This window comes from Cryptotermes secundus, unplaced genomic scaffold (assembly GCF_002891405.2).
Source record: "Cryptotermes secundus unplaced genomic scaffold, Csec_1.0 scaffold391, whole genome shotgun sequence".
NCBI lineage: Eukaryota > Metazoa > Arthropoda > Insecta > Blattodea > Kalotermitidae > Cryptotermes > Cryptotermes secundus.
In genome coordinates this window covers 1,855,237-1,874,295 of record NW_019737394.1, presented here as the reverse complement: position 1 = coordinate 1,874,295, position 19,059 = coordinate 1,855,237, and the positions used below count along the sequence as shown (strand labels likewise).

Below are 19,059 nucleotides of genomic sequence, written 5' to 3'. Positions count from 1 at the left end.
TTTTTCATTAGAAAACCAACTGTGCTCAACTTATGAAGCAAAAAATCTCTATGTCCCTTACAAGTCAGATGATTATCCAGCTGCGAAAGCGAACTTCCGTGCCATGTTTTGTACATTTGCCTTAGTGGTTCACTGGAAAACCTGGCAACCATGAAAGTGGTGTCACAACATGGGTTCAGTCATGTGCCACTGGGGAGTATTTGAAAAAAGTTTTTCTTGCCAACAGAGAAGGCCCACAGAATGCAGCGTTTTAAAGATAAATTTTCAGCTGTAAAATAAAAAATGCTGTGGTTTTTTATTACACGTGACTCAATATATTTGCATGTAAAGTATCTGTATAGATTAGATTTGTGCATCTTTGGGGTATGTACTGGTAATTGTTGTTGGGGCTCTGGAAAGAATTATTGCTGTTGATTTTCTGGTAGAGCTGGGTCCTACGAAACAATGAATAATATACTTTCTTATTACTGAGTACTTTAATAAGAGACATGCTTCCTTCTTGTATCATACCAGGTGCCTGTTGAAAGATGAGCGACAGAGATGGAGTGCAGAACAGCTGTTAGAGCATCAGTTTCTTAAAAGCCCTGTGGAACATGGGCTGAGTCCACAGTGGAGTATAGAAGAAAAGCAGGTAGACAGCAATGAAGATTATAGTTTTCTGAGTTGCAATGCTATATAGTTCAGAGATAGCCTGACATTTTGGAGGAATATATTGCCCCCTTCCTGGGAGTTGAAAGGTAAGACAAGCAAGAATCAGTGGCAAGACAGAGATGATATGTCCAGCTCTCTCCAAACTGCGTAACGTTAAAACACAGAAAATCACACTGTTTATAGTCACCACTCAAGTTGTTGTGTTATAACTTCCGAGGGTCCATGGCATACAGAAAAGGTAAATCCATGAACCTTATAAAACATACATAGTTTCCAAATCCATTCTTTCCGGTCCTGGAAACATCACTGGCCTGTATATTTATTTACTGAAGATGAACATCCAGTGTTACAAAACCAATGCTGCTGCAGAACGTAGACCCAGATAATAATTTGTGTTTATTTTATTCAGTTGGGAGTGTGTAGTCGATTCGTATGTTGTGTAACAGTTTTTTTTTTTTCTTTTTCTTTTTACCTATTTGATTTTGAGAACAATTAATGGGCTGTGATTTCAGCTTCATACAAGATTTGGGTTGATGCACACCAAAATTAAATCAACCTGACTAATCATATTAGTGTTTACACTCCGAAGTGACAGTAATTCATATCTGTTATGTAGTGTCTGAGATGAAACACATGGATGGATATACATAACTTCCCTCTTATGCATTAATTTTAGATAATTTGTGCTAATAACACATAAAACATTATAAAGATATAATGCACATCAAAATAAAACAGTTCTTTCACAGACTCATAATACAGTAACTCTTCTCAGAGTGTAAAGAACTTCATTGTTTGTTTTGCTTGGTGAATATAAATTTTGAGATCTTCACTGTAGTGATTGTTCACATTGTGGTTGTCTGGGTTGTGGCACTGTAGTCTTGTAGACAGATGCCATAATTTCAGAGGAACATGCTTCACTGAAACATGTACAAATATACATGGTATCACAGCCTAGAAGGTCACAGTTTGAATTGCCTGGTAAAGATAACCTTACCTCTTGTAGGATCATTAAAACACCTGTTAATTCATTGTAATAGTTACTGTTTAGTTCTAGCTTTAGTACTTAGAACTATTCAATGTTAATTTCCTTTCTGTTTTGTTTCAACAGAAATATATGGAGGAGACTGAAGATGAAGAACCAGATTCCGATATCCATTTGTTTTTGCCAGCTAATCCCAAAGGACAGTCTCGAATCCAAAATGAATTTGAGGTTTTAAAGTGGTTAGGAAAGGGTGCCTTTGGAGATGTTTTGAAGGTGATTATGATTGTTTTGTATATTGAATTTGGTTGCAGTACGTGCAGTAATATTATTCTTAAACATTCCTGTTTTGAGAATATGGAGGTGTTTGTATTTAAGCAAAGCTTTAATTCATTAGCTTGGAGGTTGGAGAAGGCCATCATTGTGACTATGGAGTTTGTGTTATGTAGATACATGCTAGGACATGCTTCCTCTGGGGGAAGTATGAAGAAGTTGACTTTTAAAGAATGTAATCCTTGTTTATGGGTATATGAAAATATACAACTCTCATTAACATCAGTTTTATGGTGCTGATGAACCATCTTACTGTGAGGGAGAGTCAGGAAAGAGGTCAAAAATGGATATAAAATGTAAAACGTATGATATTTTTACCTGGAAGAAAACATTTATTTCTAGACATATCCTCCACCACCATCGCTTTACTAGTATGTCAAAACCAGCAGCATAGAAGTCTTTTGACTGTTGTCTCAGCCACTTCTGCACCTGGTTGAGCATCATCTGCAACTTTTGAACGTCCTTGAGAGAATTTATCGACCCAGTTGTGAACCACTTTATGCTACAAACACTTCCCATGGTAAACAGGAAACATTTATTTATGAATATCCTTTACATTGAGTCCTTTTGCCCACAAAAAATGCTCAACAGAATTATGCTCTTCAGTAGTATACTCCACAATAATGGTCGTTATTTTGACTACTGAAACCAGCCTCTGAACATGCACATGTGGGTCTGCTACCTGGACTGTGCTGCTACTTACTGATACTAATAGAAAATGTCTTATGTCCATTACTGCTATTTTACTTCTATTTGTGACCTATTTACTGACTCTTCCTTGTAATAATGTGAAATTTGGTGTGGAAAAATATTACAGACATTGCTGGTGATGTGAAAGTCTTTGAGAACATTCTGCTGCAGAAAATGTCTGTCTGGTTCTAAAAGAAGTCAGAGAAAATCAGACACCAGTAATAAGGTGCTTCATAAACTCTTCATCAGATGGTTGAGGTTGGCGTATACAGATCATGTAGCAAGCATGAGGAAGATATGAATTCATAAAAAAAATTTGTTAGGAAACCAGGAAACCTAAGTCTAGATAAGAGGGTGATATTAAGATGGATCTTAAGGTCATAGAGTGTTGAGGGTATAGGCTGGATTCATCTGGTTTAGAAGAGAGTCTAGTGATGGGCTGCTGAGGACACAATAATGAACCTGTTGGTTCTGTAAAAAGGTGGGAAATTTCTTAGCTGAATGACTGTTGGTTAATCATGGAAAGCTCTGCTTTGTACAGTCACTGGAGTATATTTTTTCTTCTTCCTTTGATGGATTAAGCCCTCTGGCCTGTTCACATTCAGAATTAATTTGAACCTATGTATCTTACAGATAGTTGGTAGGATTCCTTGGATGGGGATCAGCCCATAGTGAGGCCGCTACCTACACAGGACAACACAGACAGAAAAAACACAGATATACATCCAAGCCTCAAGTGGGATTCAAACTCATGATCCCAGTGTTTGAGCGGTCAAAGACATTTCATGCCTTAGACCGCATGGCCACTGTGATCGGCAAGTACATATTTTGAGTGTTGAAAATGTGCTCGCAGCTGACATTGTGAACAGTATGATCCTTAATCTCTAAGCTATTATGGATATATAAGAGGAAATTTTGTACAGATTTCAAAGATACTTGTTCTTGCTGTGGCGACTGAAGAGTTATGGGATTCAGTGCTGCTGTCTGCTTGGCTTATTCTTTGACCGTGAAGATGGAGACAGCAAGTACCTCTGAAACGTTGATTGACTTTTAATAGATTACACAGTGTTATATATACCTGATGGTAGAAGTCCTCAGTTACTGTTGATTTCTAACAGATATGTCTTCCTCTTTTTAGGTTCGTAATAAATTGGATGGTGGTATGTATGCAATCAAGCGTATTGAACTAAATCCAAAGAACAAACAGCTGAACAGAAAGATAACTCGTGAAGTAAAGCTTCTGTCCCGCCTGAACCATGAAAATGTTGTGCGCTACTACAACTCATGGATAGAGAGTGCAACCATTGAACCTGCTTCGATACTGAGTAGCACTGCCCCTTCTCCTGCACCCTGTGTCATCACTAAGCTGGATTCTAACCAGGTTTGCATATCATATACATGTCTCCATTTCTTCTGTTTGTAGGAAATCTCTTAATCGCATATTTACTCATGCAATTTATTCCTCTGCATATTTAACACACCCCTGTGTTATACAGAAAAGTTGTCCATGCTTAACTAAATAAGCACTATGCCATAAAAATGAATGAGGAGTGGCTGTATAGAGCCACATGTTCATTACTGTGACACTAGTTGGAGGTGAGTGATCATCTTCACACCCTGGCTGCTTTACCTCTGGAGAAAGAGCCCCTGGTACCTGTTGGATGGGAGTCTGGTTGAGCACCAGAACCTATGTGGATGACATGGAGAAGAGAAAAATCTCACCTCTAACAGAATGCAATCTCTGACCCCTCTGCTGTCCAGTCTGTTGCCAGTTGCTAGGCAAGATGTATGAAATTAATTAAATGCTGTATTTTTGCCACCAACATTTGGCAAAACATTTTTTGGTTGAATATGAATATAATTAATCAATTACTCTGCACCTTCATATACTTCATCCCTCCAGAGTTCTAAATAATCGTATCAAAATGGATATGTGCGAGGCATCCAGAGTAACATGCCAGTCATTTGCACTTGATCATCCTGGGAAGTGTGGGCATGCGAACCTGCTGAAATCTGTAAGCAGGTAGCTGGACACAGATAGTTAGAATGGAAGGAAAAGAGGAACGGGCTGAGACACACTAAGGAAGAACTTGCAGTCATTGGCATTTACAAGACTTTTGCTCCTGTTGCTTATATTGAAGATATAACCAGTGTAAGGGACTGCTGAATTGGTCTGTGTTGAGAGTTGTTTTTGTCTAGTTAGTCCTCTCTGATGACGTCGAGAGATTGGCTCCGCCCGTGACAGATGTGAGTGTAGAGTGGAGTGTGTCGTATGAATCCAGAGCAAGCGCTTTGCACGAGGAGAGTGCCAGTTCTGATGACAGCTCAGATGAAGATGAGGGTTGGATTAGCTTTATGTAAGTCTTAAACTATCTACTACTATCATCCCAGTTGTGGAATTGGAGGTTCTGGGAATGTAAGGTGTATAACGGTTTTACTGAAATTTGAAAGTTTCATCTTGTATATGTCGTATTGTACATTGTTCCTTTCCTTTGGTTTGTTATGCTGAATTCAGTTGTTTAGCATAAACACAGTATTAGCTGAAACCGAAGGTTCTGTACTGCCAGTACAAAATTTGCTGTTGGGTAAAATTCTGACTCAGTTCCATTCAGCTTGATCTTTATACTTAGTATATGAATATTGGTTGTAATGTTCTTTGCATCTTTTCAGTCATCATGTGACTGTTTTCTACCAAAACTCTGTCTGCATTTTTTGTCTTGTGATGACTAAGCTTCAGAATGGTAATAGAAGGTCACCACAGAATTGGTTTTGGCCAGAAGTATGTCTTTTGAAGTCCTCTGGACTACTTTTGAATGCCACGAGAGTTTTGGTTTCAGATTCTAAGTAAACTCTGGAAATCTCATCAATTCCAGCCATAATGCAAATAACCCTAAGGAGATGAAGTCCCCACCCTATCCGAGAAGGTTCCAGATATGGCCATTCATGATTCTGGGTTATCAGTATCAGATTTGAAGATTACAGTTGACTGAATTTTAATGCCATGTACTTTGGAGAAACCCTGAACTGAGCATGCCACCTGTTAATGCTGGTTTTTTGTTTGGCTTAATCTTTGTGCCTGAAGAAGGAGGCAGTATGTTCCTCCAGAATGACATGCTGTCTTTGAACTGCATTGCATTAAAGCCCAGAAGACTACACTATACATAGTTTGCTGCCCTGAGAACCTCAAATCCAACATGGTAACAAATTTAACTAAGCAGAATACACAGTGAGAATACATCTAAATACACACTTCAGAACATTCAAATAGGGCACTGTCTGCTGCCTCAGATTTTATACGACAGGAAAGGGTATATATGAAAAGGAAGCCTTGAAGTTTACTCCCTCGTAAACACAGCACAGTATATAAAACAACTGATATCTATATAGGATAACATAGGTTGCATTGTCACTAAGTCACTGATTTCATACAAGCATTAATCTCACTATTAAATTTGCAAACTCTGAACAGTAGAGGCAAATAATGATAGAATTCTCATAAATTCTTGTTATTAAGGATTTCTGTCACTACTGAATATAATACTAAATTAACTGTCCAGTTTCACTGAAGTCTGGACAGACTTCCCTGCAGTTCAGCACAGCATGTGGTTTAAATAGTCTGCTAAAGCAATATCCACTGTCCAGTGTTTGAGGGAGGGGAAAAGGGAGATGAAATGCAATATCCCTGTAGTCCTTGTCTTGTTCTTTGACTGTAGCCAGTATAGGACCTTTCGTGGAGCCTTCAGCAACTTATCCAGTCTGTATATAAGACAGTCATTGAAACCTTTCCTTCAGTTGTCTTCTGCCATGAGGACTGCCACCTTATCCATGTGCCTCCTTCAGGGTTTGAAGAACAAGTCTCCTTCCACAAGTCACAGTCAAGTCTCAGCCCCATAGTTCCTCCTCCTAAGAGAACTCTGAGGCTATATATTTTTTGTGCATAAGCTCCTGGATGATAGAGCATGCCACAGAATAGCATCCATTGGCAATGTAAAATGTTACAACATGACAGTCTTTGCCATTCTTAATATATTCACACTCCATCATAGCCTAGATTTTACTATTAGGTAACCTATAAGTTACAGAGTTTCTCATTATGTAATATCTTAATTGCTCACTTATTTTGTTCATCTTAGTTAGATCCAAATGTTTTGCATCTGTAAATTGATAATTTTTCAGGCCTTGTTCTGCTTCCTCAGATGGGATTTTGTTTGAGAAGGATGAGGTGGTGACGACATGTTTGCAATCTGAGACAGACTGTGAAGAGAATAAAGATTCAGCTGTTGCTTCACACTGCAGAGAGATACAGTTCATGTATATACAGATGGAGTTCTGTGAGAAGAGCACATTAAGGTAAGTTCTTTGGTTGTGCCATAGCCTATGCAGTGCATGGTGGTTTTGTTGACCATAGAATTGCAAAGCTCAGGTTTTTGTAACACCTATAATTTTTAGTGCTTGTTAATAATCTTTCCCCACCCACAAATCATGGCTTTTATTCCAAGGGGTTTCATGATGATATAGAAGACTTGAACAAGACGTTTTAGTTTGAGCAATATTATTTTTCACTTAACAAGGAACCAAGATGAAAACTGAGCTGTTCCATTCTGACATCCTGGACCCTTCATCTTGATATGGTCTCACTGTCTCAATCACTGGACCAGTGATTGAGACTAGCTCTTTCAAACGGGCCCAACTGAGTAGGTTTATCCTTCCCTACCCACCTGAAGACAGAGACAGATCCAGTCTCCGAAACCTCATGGTCTTTTGTCTTTTACATACCAGACGATGGGTTAAGTCCAAAATAATCCAAAAGAAGTACAATATATACCATTGTCAGAATCCTTTCAAGTCTATCCTGTTTTAGTGTTGATTATTTTTGTTTCCTTTCTGTGTTGCTGTTATTGTGAATCAGCATCAAGAATTTGGCAGATAACTGCTTGCTTACTTCTCTTCTTGTCTGAACAGGGCATTGAGTAACAGTCACTGGGTTGTAGATTGTGCCATATTGTTCACTCCCATAGTGTATGAATTTTGTGGACATGGTGAAAAGCGACTAGCTTCACTCTCCGTCCGTCTTTAGCCTTCTTCAGAAAAAACATGTGGATGATGTCACATTTGTCTCTCAGGTTCTGCTGCTATAGTTTACAGTGATCCCTTGATGACATAGAGCTTGTCCAAGAACAGGCATATCGAAAATGGAAGCATGATGAAACATAACCCGGGATGGTACAGGCTCTAGTCTCATACTTCCCCCCCCCCTCAAAGCTACACTACCAATTGAAAGAAATTCTCAGTAACAAAATTTTAACAACAATAAGAAAACCAGTAATGAAGAATAGACAGGGTGTAGCCAAAGTGATGGGAAATCTCAGAGGTGTAAGAAACAAACCAAATGTGGTCGAAGGACTAATTAAACAGAACTACAAGGTTCTTGTTTATCAGAATATCAGAGGGCTTGGTGGCAAAATTGATGAATTGAAGTGTTCAATAGTTAGCAATAATATAAATCCTCACTTAATATGCTTACCTGAGCATCTCATATCTGACCAGAAATTATTATACAGCAGTTTCCAGAACTATATATTGGGAACAAAGTATGCTCGTACGACTCATCAGCGAGGGTGTGTTTGTATTTACTGCTATAAATTTAGCACAGTTCTGTGGTGAAAAGAACAGAAATTTGTACACTTAAGATTTCTTTAGCTAAAACTAACATATTTGTACTGGGTATGTATATAGGTCACCTTATGTGAATTTTGAGTACTTTGTAAATAAGTTGGATAGAGTACTCAAATTACTGTATAAACCAAAAATTCAATTTATAATATGTGGTGATTTTAACAAATTTTTTAGAAGAGTCAACACGTAAAACACAGCTATTAGTGCTGTTGCAATCATGTATTGTATTTCATACAATACAGTTCCCAACTAGAATAACTGAGACCAAAAGCTCTGCAATTGATAATATGTTTATTGATAAGGCAAGGATAAATTCATATGAAGTAACCTCTATTAGTGATGGACTATCAGATCACGATGCTCAGTGTCTAGTACAAAAAATATGTATTTCCTGGAGAAGAAAAACTGCAGGGAATCACAAGAAGATTAGCAAATGAAGACTCAGTTGTTCAGTTTCTTAATAAACTATCTAATGAAAAACTGGAAAATATATCTAAACTTACAAATGATAAAACAATTCCATCCAGTGTGACCGTTGAAGATTTTACTACTTCTCTTCTTAGCACCCTAACATGTTTCGGTCTCTGTAGACCATCATTGGAGGGAACATCAATGCATACTACTATTACATTGGGTGTTTTGATTTTTAAAATACATAAATATACAATATTTGTAATATACACTTTATACAAAATCCAAATTTCTTACAATTACAGCAACTGTCCTTGATACATTAAAGTTTTTTTTTAACTTTTTGTTATTTAAGTTAAAATTCTTTATCCGAATAGGTTCATGTTCCTTGTCCTTTCATTTTTCTTGATGGGGCCGAACTTGTGCTGTCTGTGCCCGTCAAGAAAAACGAAAGGACAAGGGTCACAAACCAGTTTGGTTAAAGAATTTTAACTTAAATAACAAAAAGTTTTTAAAAAAACTTTAATGCATCAAGGATAGTTGCTGTATAAGATTTGAGGCTTTCACGGCGGTGACTATGAAGAAAGCAGTCTTCTGGGATTTGGCACCGTGTATATGTGGTATTAACCGACGTTTCAGAGGAATGTATCGCCTCCATCTTCAGGGTAGAAGAAAAAATATAAGGAATCTGCAAGCGAAGAGACTGTGAGAAATGGTAAAAGCAGACAGTCTGCTTAACAGCTGGTATATGTACCGCCTGTAGACGGAAGGAATTTGTGTTCATTCTCTGTAGAAACAATTACAACTATCTGTTTAAATCATACTATAAATCCTGCTGCTTAATATTAAGAAGAGTAATAAGATAAACTAAAAGGAAATATTATAATCAGTTAATTACATCAGCTGAAAACGAAATAAAAACTACCTGGAACATTATCAACACTGAAACAGGCGGGATTAACAATCAGAATAAAGAACGTCTACCTCAGACTTTTCAAAATAATAGTAACAAAATAAATACTGAAGAAGCAGCTAATAGTTTTAATAAATATTTCACATCAGTGACAGAAAATCTTAATATTAAGATGTTTATTCTGCAATGTCATAGTTTCATTTCCATTTCTCAAATGGTATTCCAGATATGAATCTTAATTTCATTGCAGAAGAGAAAATAATTAATATAATTAGCAAATTAAAATCCAAAAACTCTTCATGGTATGTTGGTGCAACAAATAAAATTATAAAACTGTGCAGACAGCAAATTAGCTGGGCTGGCTTCTCACTGCAGTGGACCGCATTTGATTTCAGCTCAGATCATGTGCGATTTGTGGAGAACATACTGGCACTGGGATGGTTTTCTCTGAGTACTTAGATTTCCTCTGCCAAGTCTTATTCCACCAGCTGCCTACATTTGTTAATCATCATGTCAATGCTATGTAATCCTGATAGTGACAGCGGTGTTAGATATGTAACCAACACTGAAAAGGAATTATAGATGGGCTGTATTGACTTTTGCAGGACTGCTATTGACAGTGGGTTGTGTGAGGATGAGGAGAGGATATGGCGACTTTTCAGGGAGATAGTTGAAGGTTTAGCACACATCCATCAGCAGGGCATGATTCATCGGGACCTGAAACCAGTAAATATTTTCCTTCATTCAAATGATCATGTCAAGATAGGTGACTTTGGACTGGCTACAACCAACATTTTGCCAAGGTAATTTTGAACTGCATTGACCATCTGTCAGATGATAGTTGTTTTTTTTCCTTTCCTTCCTTTACTATTTCTGTGGCTCTCCCCTTCTCCCCACCTTTCCATAACTCTTCTGCTGCAGAACTCACAGAAATGTGAGGTGTGCTATCAGCCAGTTGCTGCAGGACTCAGATTATTTCAAACTTCATGGTGCTGCAGCTGTCACATTTCTGCTGAGATCTGTATCCAGGAAGGGTAGGACATCTGTTGACTATGTACAAAAACTTTCATCAACATTGCCTAGAAGTGTAGCTGTACCCTGTAAGTAGCATTGTCAAGTGGTAAGGTACATAAACATGGCTTCTTGCAGACACAAACAGATTGCAGAAGATGATATAGGTAACCTTTTATTTGCTGATACTGAACCTGAGGGTGATTGTAATTGTTTCTAGAAGCAGTAAATTTTAAGTAAAATTCTTTCACATTCATGTTCATAGTGAAGGTATTTAGAACTATCAAAAATTTTGCAGTGAAATAGTTATCAGAACTTGGTACCAGTCATAGTATTTCTATTAATTCACTGCAAAAGATACCTGTACTCACAGTGAGCAGGTTAGAGATCAGCTTTGGCATGTGCTTCTGCTCTAGACATCTGGCCTCAACTCCTGCAAAGGATCATGTTGCTGATGGAAAGTTGACAGATACACCTTCATTCTCACATGAGATGGGAGATGGCTCCTTGACTGGGCAGGTGGGAACAGCCTTGTATGTTGCTCCTGAACTCAGTACATCAGGCAATAAATCAATTTACAATCAGGTGAGAAAACTTTCGTTGTCTGTAGTTAAATCACTACCATCCTCAGTATACACGCTGTCCTGATAAAGTCACAGAATTCTTATATATACAGGGTGTTTCACGACTTTAGGGCACAACTGCAGGAGGTGATTTCCTAGGTCTTTGTGATAAAAAAAGTTCATATAAAAATGTGTCTGATTTTGGACGGTTACGGAGTTATGACCATTTTTTCATTCCCATACACGCCCTCTTGTGAACTGCATCTGTCATCTGGCGGGGCGCTATTTTTAGCCAGCTACAGACAGTGTTCTCGTTATCTCGACACTTGAGAGGTACCTAAGACGTGGTGGGTTGGTATGTATCCGCGCAGTTCACAACCGAGCGGCAGCCTGTGTTGCGGCTGGCGGTGGCGTTTTCGAAAATCAGCTCTAAGCCCCAATAAATTTAAATTAAAGGTAATTTCACGAAGTTAACTTTACATTCATACTTTAAATATATTATGTATTATGCTGGTTTATTATTTTGTTCCGTTTATTGTCAGTAATCGTTACCTTCTATTCTGAGTTTAAAACGATCATAACTCTGTAACCGTCCAAAATCGGACACATGTTTATATGAACTTTTTTGATCACAAAGACCTAGGAAATCACCTCCTGCAGTTATGCCGTAAAGTCGTGAAACACTCTGTATATATATTTCACTAATTTTTGTGACTGTTATACTAGACTTTTGTTTTTGATTTACATTTTCATTCTCAAGCCCATTTCATATTGCCATAACATCATTCTAATTTTTTTTATGATATTCTTTTGTTACCTGAGCTTGCCACTGGAAATAAAGGCTTTGGAGTTGGTATACATAAAGAGAGCCACATTATATTCCAGAATTCACTTGATGTGTAATTTCAGTTTCCTCTTTACTGTATGTCACTAGTATATATAGAATAATAATACTTTTGTTGCTTCAGTTTTCTCTAGATTGTAATATTAGGTGTACTGCTGTAAGATCTGAAGCTTCTGTGGGAGCCAAAGTTAATGAAATCCTGGAGGGCTATCAGCCTTGCTAGTTGGTTAAGAATGACTGATGTTTCATGGAACAACTTTGGCTTCATCATCAGGATTTGTTGTGTTGTTCTGTCCCCTCTCCAGGCTTCACATATAGGAGTACTTAATGTAGAGATATTGGGTTTTCGGACTTTATCCATTGTCCTGGTTTTAAGATAACTAAGAAAAAACACGACATTTCGGAGACTTGACCTCTTCCCGTCCTCACGTGAAGTGGCAGAAGACACCTAATCAGTTGGGCCCCTTAGAAAGATGTAGCCTCAATCACTGAACCAGTGATTGAGGCTAGATCTTTCTAAGGGACCCAACAGAATAGGTGTTTTCCCTCACCTGAGGACGGAAACAGATCCAGTTTCTGAAATGTCATGTTTTTCTTAGTTATCTTAAAACCAGGACGATGGATAAAGTCCAAAAACCCAATATCTCTATGTGTTATACACCATCGTCAGAATCCTATAGTAACTACTAGTACATCATGTACTTGATGTAGCTCTGTACTGAACTAGGAAACTTTGTAGACAAATGTACATAAATTTGTAATGCAGCTCAGATGTTTTCTCTTTCATTTACAGAAAGTTGATATCTACAGTTTGGGTATAATATTCTTTGAGATGTGTTATCATCCACTTCTGACAGGCATGGAGAGAGTGAAAGTTCTGGTAAATCTTCGGAGCAGTGAGATTATTTTGCCTTCTGACTTTACACAAGATGGAAAGTCACAACAGGTTCATATCATTAGGTATGTATTGTTACCTCTGAATGTGTTAGTGTTCAGCTGAAGGAATTTAAAGTGTGAGTTATTACTGATCTTGGTATTATCTTCACTTTAGAGTTTGTGTAATTTGATTTGGCTCCATATCTTCACTCTTCTCCACACATTATGCCTTACAGATGGAATACTTCTTTCACACAGAAAACCATAAAGTGTTCAGTGTTTTGGGAGCAGAATTGATCTGAAAGATATACAGACAATTAACACTGCCTCCTGTGTTCCATCATTGCTAGCTGTGGCATCCTTCTTGTGTTGTCTTGGTGCGGACTATCTAGAAAATGATGCCTTCAACAGTGACCCGGCTGCTGTGTGTGTATGTGTTTGTTACTGTGGATATGTGATTTAACAAGATGTTACATAGCTGTGGATGGCTGTTCTGCATTTCCAAGATTCCAAAGCTTCTTGTTTTTAGATTTCTTGTCACATACATCAGTTAAAAAGTAATTTTTGAATGGAAAAGAACAACTGTAATTACTGTTTATGCACTGCTGCTTTTAGATGGATTTTGTGGGAAAAATTAAGTACCTGGTACCATATGTTTAATTTGAACTTTTAACCAGAAATGTTTTGTTAAATAGATATGACTGTTACTTGTCAAAAACTGCATAATGAGGAGCTTCATAACTTGTACTCTTCTCCAACTATAATTAGCATGATCAAGTCAAGGAGGATGAGGTGGACATGGCATGTAGCACATATGGGGGAAAAGAGGAGTGCACATGGGATTTTGGTGGGAAAGCCAGAAGGAAAGAGACCACTGGGAAGACCAAGGGATAGGTGGGTGGACAATATTAAAATAGATCTTAGAGAGATTGGATGGGATGATATGGATTGGATCAATTTGGTTCAGGATAGGGACCAGTAGAGTGCTTGTGGGCATGGTAATGATCCTTCGGGTTCCATAAAATGCTGAGAAATTCTTGAGTAACTGCAGAATTGGCAGCTCCTCAAGAAGGGCTCAGATAATGGCATATATTATTAAATCGTTAGAAAATTTCTAGGTTCTACTTTAAACATACAGTGGGAGCATATATTGCCATACTGGAGATCTCAGTAATGCAGGTCATGTTTTCCGTAAGTTTGCTTACTCAAGGTATGACATCATCTTGAACAGACACTTGTAATGGCTTCTGCTGTAATGTGCACTAGTCTTTATGCTTGCCCAGCTCACAAAATATGGGCATAGGAACCTGCCAATCTGTATGGGTGGATAGTTGGGTAGCATGATACCTCCTGTGATTTACTTCAGGGAAGGAATATATTTTGTTGCATGTGGCAAATTAGCACAGTCTTTACTTGTGATTTGTATGAAATTAACCAGCGTACAGCTTGCAATGGCAGTACATTTTGCACCATGCCAATGAATCTATAAAGTGGGGGGGGAGCTATCCCTCTAACAGGCCCATAGGGTTGTGAGATGTTGAGGATCCCACATTTTCTAGACACTTGGCGCACAGATGTCTGTGAGGTTTTCAGCTGTATGTACCAGCCACCCTTTACCTCCAAGGAAGATTCCTGGTACTCATTGCTGTTAGAGGCTGACTTGACACCAGGCCCATATTGTGGCTGGAAAGGTTAGATCAGGTGAAAAATCCATTGACCTTATCAGGATTCAAATCTGTGACCTTCCGGCTTGTAGCATAGTACCTCGACCAACTGCGCTACCATGTTCCCCCCTCCATTTATTAAGGAAGTTATGATTTTGTAAATGATTCAATATGGCTTTTTTTTTTTAATTCACTTAGTGGGGGGTTGAGTCCAACTGGGTCCACTCAGCATGGCAGCCACTGATTGGCCTGTTGTACCTGCCCCAGGTGATTATGATGATGGAGAATTTGGTGGAATGAAAATTGGCAGGTGAAACCGAAGTACTCGGACAAAACCTGCCCCAGTGCCACTTTGTCCACCACAAATCCCACTTGACCAGACCTGGGCTCGAACCCTCACCGCCGCTTGAGCTATGGTGCAGGCTTGTCATTATGGCTTAGGGAAATACTCGTTTTTTTGACTGTAATTTGTGTATTAATAAAATATACTTTATGTTTATGATGGTTTGGAGGATGATATTATCTCTGTCTGTAGGGTTGAAGAATACACCAAGCAAGAAACCAGCAGAAGCTGGTAGCAAACTCAAGTTTGTGGTATTTCCTTTCTATTAGGTTAACTCAGTTTGCTGTGTGCTTTTTCTAGTTTCTTACTTGGCTTCCTCTTTGACCCTGAAGGTGGAAGTCATGTGTTCCTCCAGAACATTTGACTGTCTCTAACTACATGGTGTTACAACTGAGAAGAGTGTACTCTTCATAGTCATAGCTGTGAGGATCTCAAATCCAGATCTTTCACAAATTCAACTACTGGGAACTTTCTTTTTCCCATTTAAATAGTAAATGAAAATATGTGGTTCAGAAATTTATTGAGACAATTTAAATGATTTGTGTAATGAATAATGTTTGAAATAGGGCATGAAGTTGTGTGTTGGATTCAGCTGACTTATATACTTGGTTGTGGTGATGAGTGATAAATACAATGGTGAAGCTTTCAATCTCACTAAAATAGGGATTTCCTTGGCTTGCTTTGTATCTCTTAGTGAACCATACATACAATTTGTATGTGTAATCGTTTAACTGAGGCATAACTGTAACTCTTGAATATCTGTATAGATGGCTTCTAAATCATGACCCAAGTCAGCGTCCAACATCTCTTGAGTTACTGCAGTCAGATTATGTTCCACCACCTCAGCTGGAAGAAGCAGAACTGCAGGAAATGGTTCGTCACACGCTATCCAACCCTCAGAGCAAAGCATATAAATATCTTGTGAGCTCTTGCTTTAAACAGGTAAGTAAAAGCAGTTACAAGTCTGTTGTCACGTCCACATGATATTGAGTGAAAACGAAATTTGCATCAGAAATGAATTCTAGGTAGCACAGGTTGAGATAGTCTTTAAGACATAACCAAGCAGCAGTGTATGTTATTATATTTTAATGTTTGTGTTGCAGGAGGTAACACGAGCAGAAGACATAACGTTTGATATGAATGTTGGCAAGAGCACATCGTTGCCCATACCACTAATGCTGCAAGAACTAGCAAAAGAGAGAATTGTGCGAGTGTTCCAGAAGCATGGTGCCACCTGTCTGTCGACACCTCTTCTCATGCCACAGAACACATTATATGACAACACAGAATCCTGTGTGCGCCTCATGACTCACTCTGGTGGCATTGTAAGCATCCCACATGACCTCCGTGTCCCATTTGCACGCTACGTGGTCTGGAATGGAATTACGTGTCTCAAGAGATATGCCATTGATAAAGTGTACAGAGAAAAGAGAGTGTATGGCTTTCATCCAAGAGAACTGTATGAATGTGCATTTGATATTGTCACTCCAAACACAGGTATGATCATATTTTTCCATTTACATTTATTGAGATTGAATTTAATTTCTTGCCTCACATAAGCATGTGTTTCTCAAGTTGCCCGTCGATGCATTCTATATGTTCAGCTGACCATAGCCTCACATTCTGATCAATTTATCCTATGCTGAGCTTACTGTTTCCAGATGAATTGTGTTTTTATTTGTTCTTTAATGTGGGAAACCAATTTCCACTAAATGCTAAATGCTAAATGCTAAAATGTGAATAACTCTACCTCAGAAGCAAGTTGCTGCGCGTGTAACTTTACCATCCATTTAGTCTATGTTTCTAACATACAGGTAGAGTTTCATCTTTTTTATTTTTCTCCCCATTTTTATTATTTTAATTTTAATATTAATACTTCTCCGTGTTTCCTTTACTGCAGTACCATTCTTAATTATAATAGGCTCTGCATCTTGGTCAGACAGTCTGTTGACACATGGTTTCACATTGTAGTCCCTTTTGCTATTGATAAATATAATGCCAATCAAAGTCGCTGTGTTTTTGGTGATTCTTGTCTGAAAATTTACAGTGCTCGTTAAATTATAAGTTAGCAACATCTCCAACTGCTTTTTTACTATTATTTTCTAAATAGCTTACATTTATATCACATATTATGAATTCCGTATTATCTTTATAATAGAAATTAAGTATATAGTCCAATTTGTGTAGAAAGTAATCAAAGTTGCCAGCTGGCACTCAATAAATACTAATTATAATTAATTTAACTCTGTTAAGGTTTATTTGTACTGCAGCAATTTTCAAATCTTGGTCTTTAGCATATTTTTGTACATTTACAGTGATGAATTTTAACTTTTCCTGTGTGTGTGTCTATATATATATTGTCGCGTGTCGGGCGTATATCGCGACAAATAACTTCACGATGTATTTTATATAGCGAATTTTATTTCACATTCGCTCTTACAATCACCCAAATTACAATCTGACGATTACTGCTATCTGCAGTATCACAAATAGTACACTCCAAATGCCACAATACAACTGACTGGTTGCTGGCTAACTCGACAATAGGTCCAGGACTCGCTGACTGACTCAGTACAACTCTGCGGTAGCCACACTAGAACTGACTGGTACCAGCTGTGCAGCTCACTTATATAGCTGCAGTGCTTGCCGGTTGCGTAATGAGTGCCACGTCACAGTAGGAAGTTGATTATGGTTACGTAGCGTTGCGTGTTACGTCACCGCGTTGACTTGCGTTGCCTAGCGACCAGGTTGCGGGGGCTCGGCTATCTTCGGCTCCGCTCGTGACGTCACCGCGCATAGCTGCCAGGATGCGGGGTGATTACTCGCCTATCACGCGAGCGTTACGTTACCGCTGAGGGGTGGGAGGGGAGCGCTGACTCACCCGCCGCGTCACTGCTGGTGTGGGGGTCAACATGTCACACTATATATATAAGCACCTCCAGTTTTCCTTTTTTTTTTTTTTCTTCAGAAAGAAAGTCAACAATGAAGAAGGCAGGAGGAAATACAGGAGATTGAGGAATGAATTNAGAACTTAGCACCCAATTTATAATTTGGCAGATATGTCACTTCTATTTCTAACTCATTTAAATGATGCTCCATGAGGCAGATTATATCCAGTGTCATCTTGGATAAATGAATCATAAACTCATATCTTACCCTTAATTCCTCGAATATTCTGATGATGTATCTTAAAAGGGCCCCTTGGGTCGTCATTCCTTTTACTTGCCTGCCTCTCATTTATTGAGGGTAATTATTATTTCTGTTTATGTGATGATTAGAATGTAAATTATAATCACTTGACTTCATTCAGTCTGTTTTATTAAATATAGCATTAATCGTGTTAGGACTAATGGGTGGTTTATTATTATGAATACTGTTAACAAATTTTAATGCTCTTTTCCCCATAAAAAATCACTAGATCTACATACTGGTAACTTTTTTATTCTGGTGGAGAGTCGCCTATCAACTGTTGTCCCCTTGCCCTCCATTGGTTTGCATATTAGCTATATGATAGTTTTCCTGTACTTCCAATATGTCCAACCTTGAAGCTCCAGGTTTTTTTTCTGTTTTCGAGACATCATTCTGTTTGAATGAATGAATGTATAAGGGGTGGGCCTTCTTGGCCCTTGCACCACGACCACAGTGATTATTGTGCATGTCATGCTGTTTACCTTGCCTACAGTTATTTGCCTAATTTCTCTTCCTATTTGTTATCATCAGAAAGTTGTAGATTCTATTTGCAATATACAGTCGGGACCAAAATAGCCATATCTGGAGATCTTATTGAACAGACAGGCGTTTTCTTTGCATCTGTTTTTTAATGATGCTGTTAGTATAGAGACCGTACAAGGTGCTATCGGAAAGTTCCTGGACTAGGTCAAAAAAGAAATGCTGGCTTAACTTGCTAAATTTTGGCTGCTATCTCTTTCAAAATAGTCTCCTTTGGAATGTATACAATGATCACATTGTTTTTTCCATGCTTCAAAATCACCATCTAAGTCATGGTCCTTAATGCTGTTGAGTACTGCTTTGGGATTCTCTTTGGATGTCAGACACTGTTTCAAAAAAAATTGTCCCTTCAGTTTCATTTTCAGTTTGGGAA

The 19,059-nt window shown here is 38.3% G+C and overlaps 1 protein-coding gene across 3 annotated transcripts in view; it reads left to right on the top strand.

Annotated features, from left to right (window-relative positions):
- Positions 1 to 19,059, top strand: part of LOC111870318 (eIF-2-alpha kinase GCN2) — a 62,470-nt gene that overhangs the window by 27,963 nt on the left and 15,448 nt on the right. For all 3 annotated transcript variants that reach the window (XM_023862496.2, XM_023862497.2, XM_023862498.2), the window contains exons 11-20: positions 514 to 631; positions 1,763 to 1,909; positions 3,795 to 4,037; positions 4,856 to 5,013; positions 6,833 to 7,006; positions 10,262 to 10,459; positions 11,084 to 11,252; positions 12,868 to 13,034; positions 15,725 to 15,899; positions 16,061 to 16,454. In XM_023862496.2, coding sequence (XP_023718264.1) covers positions 514 to 631; positions 1,763 to 1,909; positions 3,795 to 4,037; positions 4,856 to 5,013; positions 6,833 to 7,006; positions 10,262 to 10,459; positions 11,084 to 11,252; positions 12,868 to 13,034; positions 15,725 to 15,899; positions 16,061 to 16,454 — 1,943 coding nt within the window. The remainder of the gene's footprint in view (positions 1 to 513; positions 632 to 1,762; positions 1,910 to 3,794; positions 4,038 to 4,855; positions 5,014 to 6,832; positions 7,007 to 10,261; positions 10,460 to 11,083; positions 11,253 to 12,867; positions 13,035 to 15,724; positions 15,900 to 16,060; positions 16,455 to 19,059) is intronic.